Source organism: Coregonus clupeaformis, chromosome 8, assembly GCF_020615455.1.
Source record: "Coregonus clupeaformis isolate EN_2021a chromosome 8, ASM2061545v1, whole genome shotgun sequence".
NCBI classification, from domain to species: domain Eukaryota; kingdom Metazoa; phylum Chordata; class Actinopteri; order Salmoniformes; family Salmonidae; genus Coregonus; species Coregonus clupeaformis.
Window position 1 is genome coordinate 48,970,308 of NC_059199.1, and position 12,285 is coordinate 48,982,592.

At 42.9% G+C, this 12,285-nt stretch overlaps 1 protein-coding gene across 1 annotated transcript in view; it reads left to right on the top strand.

Annotated features, from left to right (window-relative positions):
* Nucleotides 1-12,285, top strand: part of LOC121571876 (eyes absent homolog 3) — a 31,178-nt gene that overhangs the window by 11,141 nt on the left and 7,752 nt on the right. Inside the window, exons 3-9 of the mRNA XM_041883645.2 lie at nt 750-799; nt 1,370-1,464; nt 5,871-5,954; nt 6,220-6,289; nt 7,053-7,162; nt 7,466-7,606; nt 8,653-8,729. Of these exons, the coding sequence (XP_041739579.2) occupies nt 750-799; nt 1,370-1,464; nt 5,871-5,954; nt 6,220-6,289; nt 7,053-7,162; nt 7,466-7,606; nt 8,653-8,729 (627 nt within the window). The remainder of the gene's footprint in view (nt 1-749; nt 800-1,369; nt 1,465-5,870; nt 5,955-6,219; nt 6,290-7,052; nt 7,163-7,465; nt 7,607-8,652; nt 8,730-12,285) is intronic.

A 12,285-nucleotide genomic window follows, 5' to 3' on the forward strand; every position in this document is an offset into this window, starting at 1 on the left:
AAATATGTAATGTCACAATTCTAAAGCTAAACGATACTACAGATAGCACGTTAATTGTTCGGGGAAATATTTGTAATGTTGTACTTCTTGTTGACAAAATTTGTGCACATGTTGGGTTTTGGGGCTAGCACCCAATAGACTCTAATTCACTCCTTGAAGGAGAGCGCTTCTTGTCCCAGAATGCACGGCACGGCCCATTGACATAGCATGGGCAATGTTTCCCATGTCCTCAAAAGTATATCTGCCGTTGCAAATGTTAGACTCCACTCTGTGAGGCACTTCGATCTGCAGGTTGAACATGGTGAGATTGTAGACTCCTAAATTGATAGCTGTAAAATCGCCTAAAACTGCACTAACTAGCTACATTACATGCTGATATTGTCTTTGGTATTATTGTGTGTAGCTATGTTTGCTTGCTAGCTACTAGCCAGCCAGCCCATAGAGAGAGCATTGCATTGTGGATTTTGTAGTCGACTTGAGCTACAACAGATTTCCGCAATGATTTTCCATGTTGCTACCAACCTTATTATAACGCAAAAATTAAACATTTGTTTAAAAAAATATATTGTTATTTAACACTGTAAATTGAAGGAATGAGTGGTTTTGGTTGGATTTTTCCTTTAACCTCATACCTTGCCAGGCACTAAAGTTGGCACTACCTGTCATAATTTGTTTCTAAGTGTTTTGAGACTGAAAGAAGAGTTAACATGTCATTCGTGTGTGTGTGTGTGTGTGTGTTACTTTCACAGATCAAGAAGGCAAGGCATGAGCTCAACGTTGGACTGGACAAAGAGCCACAGTCAGTTTTTAATTGTTTATTTCTAACAGTCGATGCTTTTTAACATAGCCCATTTCGTCTCCTCTGGAAAGCCACTCCGAATTACATTTACATCATTTAGCAGACGCTCTTATCCAGAGCGACTTACAAATTGGTGCATTCAACTTATGATAGCCAGTGGGAAAACCACTTTATTTTTTATTTTTTAGGGGGTGGGGGAGAAGGATTACTTTTATACTATTCCTGGAATATTCTGGAATGAATGAGATCTATGTTCTGATAACAGGTGACTGAAAGAGCAGACATTTGAGAGGGTCTGTCAGCTTTTTCAGCATTCTCACATAAACTAGAAGATCATTTTGTGATTGTTTCCTGTTGTGGTTCGTACAGCGGTGTTTGTGTTTTTACTGTGTTTATGTTCTTATTCATGGCCTTTCAAAGATTATTATATGGTTGGCTAGACTGATAAATGTATTACTGAATAGTTTGATGGTCCAGTTTTACTTGACTCTCATTACCACAGGTAGTGCTGTCTGTGGGTAGTAAATAGGCCTGTGATATTTGGTAAATGGATGTTGATTTGTTTTTTAGGGGATTGGGTGGTGATGACCAGAGCCCCCCTACTCTCTTGGGCTCAGGAGATCAGGATGACTCCTTCTCCTTGTCTAATGCCCAGCTTGATGGAGGTGAGTGGAAGAAAAGAAAGCCTGAGAAAGAAATGGCTCTGAAAAAAATGCTCATCCATCTATTGCAGGGCCTAAAATTTACTTTTTGATCCACCACCCACTGTGGCAGGTAGATTACGAAATCCACCACCCACTGTGGCAGGGAGATTACGAAGTCTACCAGCCACTCACAAAACGGATGACCATGCATTGTGATGTTTCTAAGACAAGAAATGTATTAGAAAGAAGTAATGTGGTATATTGCTAAATTTCATTTCATTTTTGTTGACTCTTTTAACTAACATATCAGAAACAAAATGTTCAGCTGCCCCTTTAAGAATCCTGTCGCGTGTGTGTGTGTGATTTGGGATCTGACTAGGGCGTCTCTTCGCTATCAGTTGAAGCAGCAGACTCAAACTAACATTGAAAAACAACCAACCTTGTGAGCAAAACAGTGTGAATAGCCAAGAAACACGAGGACAAAGTCTCACTTTGTAGATTTTCAAGTAACTTAGACAGAATGTTATGCCAGTGCCTCCAAAAATGAATCTAACTGCACTGCACTTCACTGCCAGGCAGGGTTGCTGCGCGAGGTGGGATATAGGATTTGTATTTCTTTGTGTGATTAGCAGCTATGAAACAAAACAGCAGAAATACTTTGAAAACAGCTACTGCAGCATTTTTCTAACCCTAACTCGCACGTGCACATACTTGACTTTTGAATATTTTCACATTTGCGAATGTACTGCTTGCACAGTAGAGCCCTGCAAATTGACCACCTGCCAAAGTAGCTGGTGAAATAGACATTCTTACCCGCCAATACCTACATCTACCCACATTTGGTGGGTGTTCATTTTATGCCCTGATCTATTGAGTGTGTGGGGATATAACGAATAGATGAAACTTGTAGATGGAGTTAGTGAACATACAGTTGTCGGATGTTTACATACACTTAGGTTGGAGACATTAAAACTTGTTTTTCAACCACTCCACTAATTTCTTGTTAACAAACTGTAGTTTTGTTAAGTCGGTTTGGACATCTACTTTGTGCATGACACAAGTAATTTTTCCAACAATTGTTTACAGACAGATTATTTCACTTAAAATTCACTGTATCACAAGTCCAGTGGGTTAGAAGTTTACATACACTAAGTTGACTGTGCCTTTAAACAGCTTGGAAAATTCCAGAAAATGATGTCATGGCTTTAGAAGCTTCTGATAGGCTAATTGACATAATTTGAGGCAGTTGGAGGTGTACCTGTGGATGTATTTCAAGGCCTACCTTCAAACTCAGTGCCTTTTTGCTTGACATCATGAGAAAATCAAAAGAAATCAGCCAAGAAATTGTAGACCTCCACAAGTCTGGTTCATCCTTGGGAGCAATTTCCAAACGCCTGAAGGCACCACGTTCATCTGTACAAACAATAGTACGCAAGTATAAACACCATGGGACCACGCAGCCGTCATACCGCTCAGGAAGGAGACGCGTTCTGTCTCCTACAGTTGAACGTACTTTGGTGCGAAAAGTGCAAATCAATCCCAGAACAACAGCAAAGGACCTTGTGAAGATGTTGGAGGAAACAGGTACAAAAGTATCTACAGTGAGGGAAAAAGGTATTTGATCCCCTGCTGATTTTGTGCGTTTGCCCACTGACAAAGAAATTATCAGTCTATAATTTTAATGGTAGGTTTATTTGAACAGTGAGAGACAGAATAACAACAAAAAAATCCAGAAAAACGCATGTCAAAAATGTTTTAAATTGATTTGAATTTTAATGAGGGAAATAAGTATTTGACGACCTCTCAATCAGAAAGATTTCTGGCTCCCAGGTGTCTTTTATACAGGTAACAAGCTGAGATTAGGAGCACTCCCTTTAAAGAGTGTGCACCTAATCTCAGTTTGTTACCTGTATAAAAGACACCTGTCCACAGAAGCAATCAATCAATCAGATTCCAAACTCTCCACCATGGCAAAGACTAAAGAGCTCTCAAAGGATGTCAGGGACAAGATTGTAGACCTACACAAGGCTGGAATGGGCTACAAGACCATCGCCAAGCAGCTTGGTGAGAAGGTGACAACAGTTGGTCCGATTATTATTATCCATATACAAATGGAAGAAACACAAAAGAACTGTCAATCTCCCTCGGCCTGGGGCTCCATGCAAGATCTCACCTCGTGGAGTTGCAATGATGACAGAACTACACAGGGAGGATCTTGTCAATGGTCTCAAGGCAGCTGGGACCATAGTCACCAAGAAAACAATTGGTAACACACTACGCCGTGAAGGACTGAAATCCTGCAGCGCTCACAAGGTCCCCCTGCTCAAGAAAGCACATATACAGGGCCGTCTGAAGTTTGCCAATGAACACCTGAATGATTCAGAGGAGAACTGGGTGAAAGTGTTGTGGTCAGATGAGACCAAATTCGAGCTCTTTGGCATCAACTCAACTCGCCGTGTTTGGAGGAGGAGGAATGCTGCCTATGACCCCAAGAACACCATCCCCACCGTCAAACATGGAGGTGAAACATTATGCTTTGGGGGTGTTTTTCTGCTAAGGGGACAGGACAACTTCACTGGCATCAAAGGGACGATGGACGGGGCCATGTACCGTCAAATCTTGGGTGAGAACCCTTCCCTCAGCCAGGGCATTGAAAATGGGTCGTGGATGGGGTATTCCAGCATGACAATGACCCAAAACACACGGCCAAGGCAACAAAGGAGTGGCTCAAGAAGAAGCACATTAAGGTCCTGGAGTGGCCTAGCCAGTCTCCAGACCTTAATCCCATAGAAAATCTGTGGAGGGAGCTGAAGGTTCGAGTCAGCCTCGAAACCTTCATGACTTGGAGAAGCTCTGCAAAGAGGAGTGGGACAAAATCCCTCCTGAGATGTGTGCAAACCTGGTGGCCAACTACAAGAAACGTCTGACCTCTGTGATTGGTGGCAAAACCCTTGCTGGCAATCAAGTACTAAGTCATGTTTTGCAGAGGGGTCAAATACTTAGTGGGGAGAACAAGTATTTGATACACTGCCGATTTTGCAGGTTTTCCTACTTACAAAGCATGTAGAGGTCTGTAATTTTTATCATAGGTACACTTCAACTGTGAGAGACGGAATCTAAAACAAAAATCCAGAAAATCACATTTTTTAAAGTAATTAATTTGCATTTTATTGCATGACATAAGTATTTGATCGCCTACCAACCAGTAATAATTCCGGCTCTCACAGACCTGTTAGTTTTTCTTTAAGAAGCCCTCCTGTTCTCCACTCATTACCTGTATTAACTGCACCTGTTTGAACCCGTTACCTGTATAAAAGGCAGCTGTCCACACACTCAATCAAACAGACTCCAACCTCTCCACAATGGCCAAGACCAGAGAGCTGTGTAAGGACATCAGGGATAGAATTGTAGACCTGCACAAGGCTGGGATGGGCTACAGGACAATAGGCAAGCAGCTTGGTGAGAAGGCAACAACTGTTGGCGCAATTATTAGAAAATGGAAGAAGTTCAAGATGACGGTCAATCACCCTCGGTCTGGGGCTCCATGCAAGATCTCACCTCATGGGGCATCAATTATCATGAGGAAGGTGAGGGATCAGCCCAGAACTACACGACAGGACCTGGTCAATGACCTGAAGAGAGCTGGGACCACAGTCTCAAAGAAAACCATTAGTAACACACTACGCCGTCATGGATTAAAATCCTGCAGCGCTCGCAAGGTCCCCCTGCTCAAGCCAGCGCATGTCCAGGCCCGTCTGAAGTTTGCCAATGACTATCTGGATGATCCAGAGGAGGAATGGGAGAAGGTCATGTGGTCTGATGAGACAAAAATATAGCTTTTTGGTCTAAACTCCACTCGCCGTGTTTGGAGGAAGAAGAAGGATGAGTACAACCCCAAGAACACCATCCCAACCGTGAAGCATGGAGGTGGAAACATCATTCTTTGGGGATGCTTTTCTGCAAAGGGGACAGGACGACTACACCGTATTGAGGGGAGGATGTATCGCGAGATCTTGGCCAACAACCTCCTTCCCTCAATAAGAGCATTGAAGATGGGTCGTGGCTGGGTCTTCCAGCATGACAACGACCCGAAACACACAGCCAGGGCAAATAAGGATTGGCTCCGGAAGAAGCATGTCATGGTCCTGGAGTGGCCTAGCCAGTCTCCAGACATGAACCCAATAGAAAATCTTTGGAGGGAGCTGAAAGTCCGTATATACTATTATTCTGACATTTCACATTCTTAAAATAAAGTGGTGATCCTAACTGACCTAAGACAGGGAATTTTTACTCTGATTAAATGTCAGGAATTGTGAAAAACTGAGTTTAAATGTATGTGGCTAAGGTGTATGTAAACTTCTGACTTCAACTGTAAGTGGTAGTTCACTCATTGGCGTAGATGGTTGACTGTTGTCTTTTGATTTCAGTGAGCAGGGACCAGTCTGGTCCAGACAGAGGAGGAGCGGGGCCTCAGGCTTGTGACGAGTCCATGAACCCCTACACACACACTGGTATGAGCACAACACCCTACACCAGGGTTCCCCAAACTCAGTCCTGGGGACCCCAAGGGGTGCACATTTTGGTTTTTGCAAAACCCAAACCGTGCACCCCTTGGGGTCCCCAGGACTGAGTTTGGGAAACGCTGCCCTACACACACGCCGGTACGAGCAAAACACTCCTTGGGTCTACACACGCTTTTAATTTGTCATAGTGAGACCATGTTTTGTAAAACGTGTTTAAGCTGAGGCTTGGCTACCATTGTTCATGTTTTTCCAGCGGTGACCTGCAAAGAGCTTACCATGACAACAGCCTCTGAATATAACTCCCACATCTACCATGGAAGCAGGTGAGTATCCTCTGCTGTCATGATGGGTTATTCAGTGTTTCCTGGTCCTGGAGACCCAAAGGGGTGCACATTTATTTTATTTTATCCCTAGCAATAACACACCTGATTAAAAAAAAATAGAAGGCTTGATGATGAGTTGATTTGTTGAGTCAAGTATGTTAGGGCAAAAACAAAAATGTGTACCTCTTTGGGTTCCCAGGACCAGGATTGGGAAACACTGGGTTACTTGTATGTTGGGATTTGCATGACTATTCAATTTAAACTTTATTGTTCCCGCAGGGAAATGCTTTGTGCAGCCAGAAGTAATCAGTGTGTGATGACTTCTAGTTCTACTGTATAAATATTAATGTAAGAATCTGTCTGTGGAAACTAGATATTAAAACTTTCTGTTCAGGACCCATATTTATCAAGCGTCTCAGAGCAGAAGTGCTGATCTAGGATCCGGTCCGTCCATAATAATCTGAATGATTATGATCTAAAATGCCAAAATGATCCTAGATCAGCACTATGCATCTCAGTCACTTGATAAATGTGGGCCCAGGGCCCATAATCATAATGCGTCTCAGAGTAGGAGTTCTGCTCTAGGATCAGTTTGGCCTTTTTAAATCATAATGCATCAGATTACATGGACATGGCGGACCTGATCCTAGATCAGCATTCCTACTCTGAGACAATTGATAAATGCGGGCCCAGTTCTCCACTGCATGCTATTGGGAAGATAGTTTTCCTCCAGTAGGTCTCACAGTCCCCGTCTGTCCCACAGCCCAGCTGTCACGTCGTACAGCAGCCAGGTGGCCTTCCCTCCTCTGACCCAGTCCACTGTGTACACCGCCTTCCCCCAGGCAGGACAGACCTACGGCCTCCCACCATTCGGTCAGTCCTTGATCTCTCACACACACAAACACCATATACGTCCCTGGTCTTCTCCTAACATCACCTGCACAATAATCCAACACTACGCTTTTGTTCGTTCATTGTTACGCTACGTCAAGCTTTTGCACTGATTCAAATGCCCTAAAATTTCACTTTCACTCCTTTGACTGAAAGGTCTTTCTTTCTAACTCCTTTTTCCCTTCTCTACATCTTTTTCTTTCCTTTTACACCTCCCTCTCCTATCTTTTTTCTCTCTCTCTCTCTCTCTCTCTCTCTCTCTCTCTCTCTCTGTCCATCCCTCAGGTGCTATGTGGCCAGGCGTTAAGACAGAGACAGGGCTGCCTGATGCAGTGCCTTCTGTTGGCCAGCCTGGGTTTCTCAGCTTCAGCTCTGCATATACCTCAACCCAGCCAGGCCAGGTGCACTATTCATACCCCAGCCAAGGCAAGCCATCGCCATCTATCAATCTCACTACCCTAACTCACATCATATAACCTAACGTAGCAGGTGTAGAAAGACGCCTGAGAGGATTCCCTTCTTCTGTTTTTCAGGGCAAATGGAAGTTAGGTTGAAAATACTGTATCCCTGAAAACTAAGAAACATCTGCTTTCTGTCAATGCCGCTAAGGGTGCACCTCATATACCGTATTTTCCGCACTATAAGCCGCACCGGAGTATAAGCCGCAGCAGCTAAATTGAATGATATTGAATGATGTGTACATATATAAGCCGCACTGGACTATAAGCCGCAGGTGTTTTAATGTTTAATTACCATATGTAAGGGTTCGTGCACAGAGGGGATTGTCGGGAAAGAGACAAACTGTCTCGCTCTCGTAATGTCTGTCTGTCTTGCTCTCGTTCTGTCTCTCGTACCACTCTCGGTTCCACTTTTACTTTTGCGCGCTACCTGTCTCACTCTTTTCCGGCCTCCAGCTTTTCCTGCTGGAGCCCGCCGCTTAAAGGTGGGGGGCGTGGACCGGTCATAGAGCCCATAGAGTTAAAGTTGGTGGACTGTAACCTGTAAAATCCATAGATTTAGGAGGTTTTCTAGTGGCCGTTAGCTGTAAAAATCCATAGATTAGCCGCACCGTTATATAAGCCGCAGGGTCGAAAAATTTGAAAAAAGGCGCGGCTTATAGTCCGAAAATTACGGTAATACTCTTTCTAACCAATGCTTGATTCACACTACAGGGACAAACTGAGCCAAGCTGTGCTGGGCTGGCCTGGTTACGCAAGGCAATGTGGAGGGAAAATATCCAAGCCAGCACATTACGGTTCTGAACGGTCCCATAGTGTGAGTCAGGCACAAGCTTACTGGACAAGAAAATCAGGGGGCTATGATTTATGCAGATGTGTTCTTGCACTTTTCACTACTATGGTTACTGCGCTCACTGGAGTGAATGATCTATTCATTGAAATGGATTGAGATGAGGTATTAATTCTTGTCTGTGTTTTTCCAATGTTTTGAGGTGTCTGTTTTCTCTCCACCAGGCTCCAGTTTCACTACATCCAGTGTGTACACTAACATCCCCTCAGCTACCACGGCTACACCTACAGTGACTCACCAGGTAAGGACTGGCCAGCTTTGAACAGGGAAATTAGGGCATCAAAAAGCCAAAAAAACTCCAAACGATCTCTGTTAGGGCTGTGGCGGTGATGAAATTTTGTCAGCTGGTTATTGTCATGCAAAAGCCTGCTGGTCTCATGGTAATTGACCATTCATTAACATGTTTAGCATCTCCAGGCTTCACTCATACAAGCCACTGATATGTGCCTTTTGGAACATCTACATAAAAAAAATTATAATAAATCAATTTAATATACACCATCACAATACATTATTTATTTATTTTAGGCAGGTCTAAAGAAAAATTATTCATATCATGTTTTTTTCAGAAGAACAGAGTTGGCCTACTGTATGTTATCTGACTATGCCATAAGCTGTAGGCTTGTTCATTTACAGTGGGGGGAAAAAAGTATTTAGTCAGCCACCAATTGTGCAGGTTCTCCCACTTAAAAAGATGAGAGAGGCCTGTAATTTTCATCATAGGTATACGTCAACTATGACAGACAAATTGAGAGAAAAAAAATCCAGAAAATCACATTGTAGGATTTTTAATGAAGTTACAGCTCTCACAGACCTGTAACTTCTTCTTTAAGAGGCTCATCTGTCCTCCACTCTTTACCTGTATTAATGGCACCTGTTTGAACTTGTTATCAGTATAAAAGACACCTGTCCACAACCTCAAACAGTCACACTCCAAACTCCACTATGGCCAAGACCAAAGAGCTGTCAACGGACACCAGAAACAAAATTGTAGACCTGCACCAGGCTGGGAAGACTGAATCTGCAATAGGTAAGCAGCTTAGTTTGAAGAAATCAACTGTGGGAGCAATTATTAGGAAATGGAAGACATACAAGACCACTGATAATCTCCCTCGATCTGGGGCTCCACGCAAGATCTCACCCCGTGGGGTCAAAATGATCACAAGAACGGTGAGCAAAAATCCCAGAACCACACGGGGGACCTAGTGAATGACCTGTAGAGCGCTGGGACCAAAGTAACAAAGCCTACCATCAGTAACACACTACACCGCCAGGGACTCAAATCCTGCAGTTCCAGACGTGTCCCCCTGCTTAAGCCAGTACATGTCCAGGCCCGTCTGAAGTTTGCTAGAGTGCATTTGGATGATCCAGAATAGGATTGGGAGAATGTCATATGGTCAGATGAAACCAAAATATAACTTTTTGGTAAAAACTCAACTCGTCGTGTTTGGAGGACAAAGAATGCTGAGTTGCATCCAAAGAACACCATACCTACTGTGAAGCATGGGGGTGGAAACATCATGCTTTGGGGCTGTTTTTCTGCAAAGGGACCAGGACGACTGATCCGTGTAAAGGAAAGAATGAATGGGGCCATGTATCGTGAGATTTTGAGTGAAACCTCCTTCCATCAGCAAGGGCATTGAAGATGAAACGTGGCTGGGTCTTTCAGCATGACAATGATCCCAAACACACCGCCCGGGCAACGAAGGAGTGGCTTCGTAAGAAGCATTTCAAGTGTCCTGGAGTGGCCTAGCCAGTCTCCAGATCTCAACCCCATAGAAAATCTTTGGAGGGAGTTGAAAGTCCGTGTTGCCCAGCGACAGCCCCAAAACATCACTGCTCTAGAGGAGATCTGCATGGAGGAATGGGCCAAAATACCAGCAACAGTGTGTGAAAACCTTGTGAAGACTTACAGAAAACGTTTGACCTGTGTCATTGCCAACAAAGGGTATATAACAAAGTATTGAGAAACTTTTGTTATTGACCAAATACTTATTTTCAACCATATTTTGCAAATAAAATCATTAAAAATCCTACAATGTGATTTTCTGGATTTTTTTCCCTCATTTTGTCTGTCATAGTTGACGTCTACCTATGATGAAAATTACAGGCCTCTCATCTTTTAAAGTGGGAGAACTTGCACAATTGGTGGCTGACTAAATACTTTTTTCCCCCACTGTAGCTGACAAGATATGCTTGTAAATCCCGTGCCACTATTATATTTTATAGTATAAAGAATATAATTGATCTTAGCTAAATAAAATAGAATGGATATTTTTCACATTCCGGAGCGAGAGTGCGCGCATATGAAGTGGCTACGTTGAGCGTAAAAGTGATCATTTGAAACAGGTCCTAAATGCTAGATGTAGAGTTTTTTTGGCAACCTTCGACGTGAATGATACAAACCTTAGAAGGCCTTAAAATTCAAAAGATATTTGGGCTGCATGATGCGACTATAGTCTATTGATCATTTGAAAATGTCGCAAAAAAAATGTTAACGCTCTGTTCCTTGCCTCAGGCTGCACACACTGTTCTCTCATCAAGTGATCATATTTACACCCATCAGACTATTCTCAATGTAATCTTGTCTTTACCAATATGTAAAATCAATTTCGATTTAGAATGGGCAAGAACAGGGTCAAGACAAAAAATATATGTCATCCGTATGCACTGGAATAGCGAATGGGAGGCCACTTTCCCGCCGATATGTTTTTCACTCATGTTGGGTAGGCTACTCCGGTAATTTCGCTGCGCCATAGGGGATATTCCCCCCAAACGCTGTATGGCATGGGCACTCCAACCCTGCTCTAGCAGCTACCCAGTGCTTAATTTGAGAAACCAAGTGAAATCTGTTCGGGAACATCGATAGTCACATGTTTTCACAACAAAACATTTTTCATTTTCACTGTTGACAGTGAAGAAAGGAATAGAGGAGAGAGGGGAGATGGAAACTCACGGTGGTGAGAGATTCTGTAGCTAAAGGTAATCTGTCAGTCTATTAATTATGAAAATAAAATAAAAGTCCTATTACTATGCTATTCAAAATCATAAACAAATTCACTATAATTGTAGGCTAAATCTGAATTTGTTTAATTTAGGCTAGACCAGTTATGTAATGTTACCAAATATATCTTAAAGCAGTAATGTTTTTCTGTCGTGTGTATGCGGTTGGCTATGTATTGTATAACGGCCCAATCATTATTTTAATTCAGTTTTTGGGGGGGTATTGGGCTCATATATAAGCCTATGCTAATGCTTTATCACCTTAGAAAGTCGCTGTCCATTTCGTTGTGTTAGGCTTTGAAACAACATCCACAATGGCCATGTTTTCCACTCAGTTTCAACCTATTGTTGAACTTCTTTCATCAAATTGATCAATCAGAATGAGGTGAATTTTTTAAAGCACATACTGTTTTGATGATAAGTGTTTGATGTGATTTTCGATTGCATTTGCATTGATGTTAGAGGGACAATAGAGCCCTGAGTACCAGGCCATTAGTGACCTGATGATCGTTAGCGAGTTGGATAGGCTACTACTAAGGCATGTCCAGAGTGCATAAAAGGAGATTACCGTGACTCAACTTCCATTTAGAATTTTACTGTGGTCATTTTTATTTTATTTTTGTCATTTAGCAGACGCTCTTATCCAGAGCGACTTACATGAGCAATTAGGGTTAAGTGCCTTGCTCAAGGGCACATCGACAGATTTTTCACCTAGTCGGCTCGGATTAGAACCAGCGACCTTTCGGTTACTGGCACAACGTTCTTAACCACTAAGCTACCTGCCGCCCCACGTC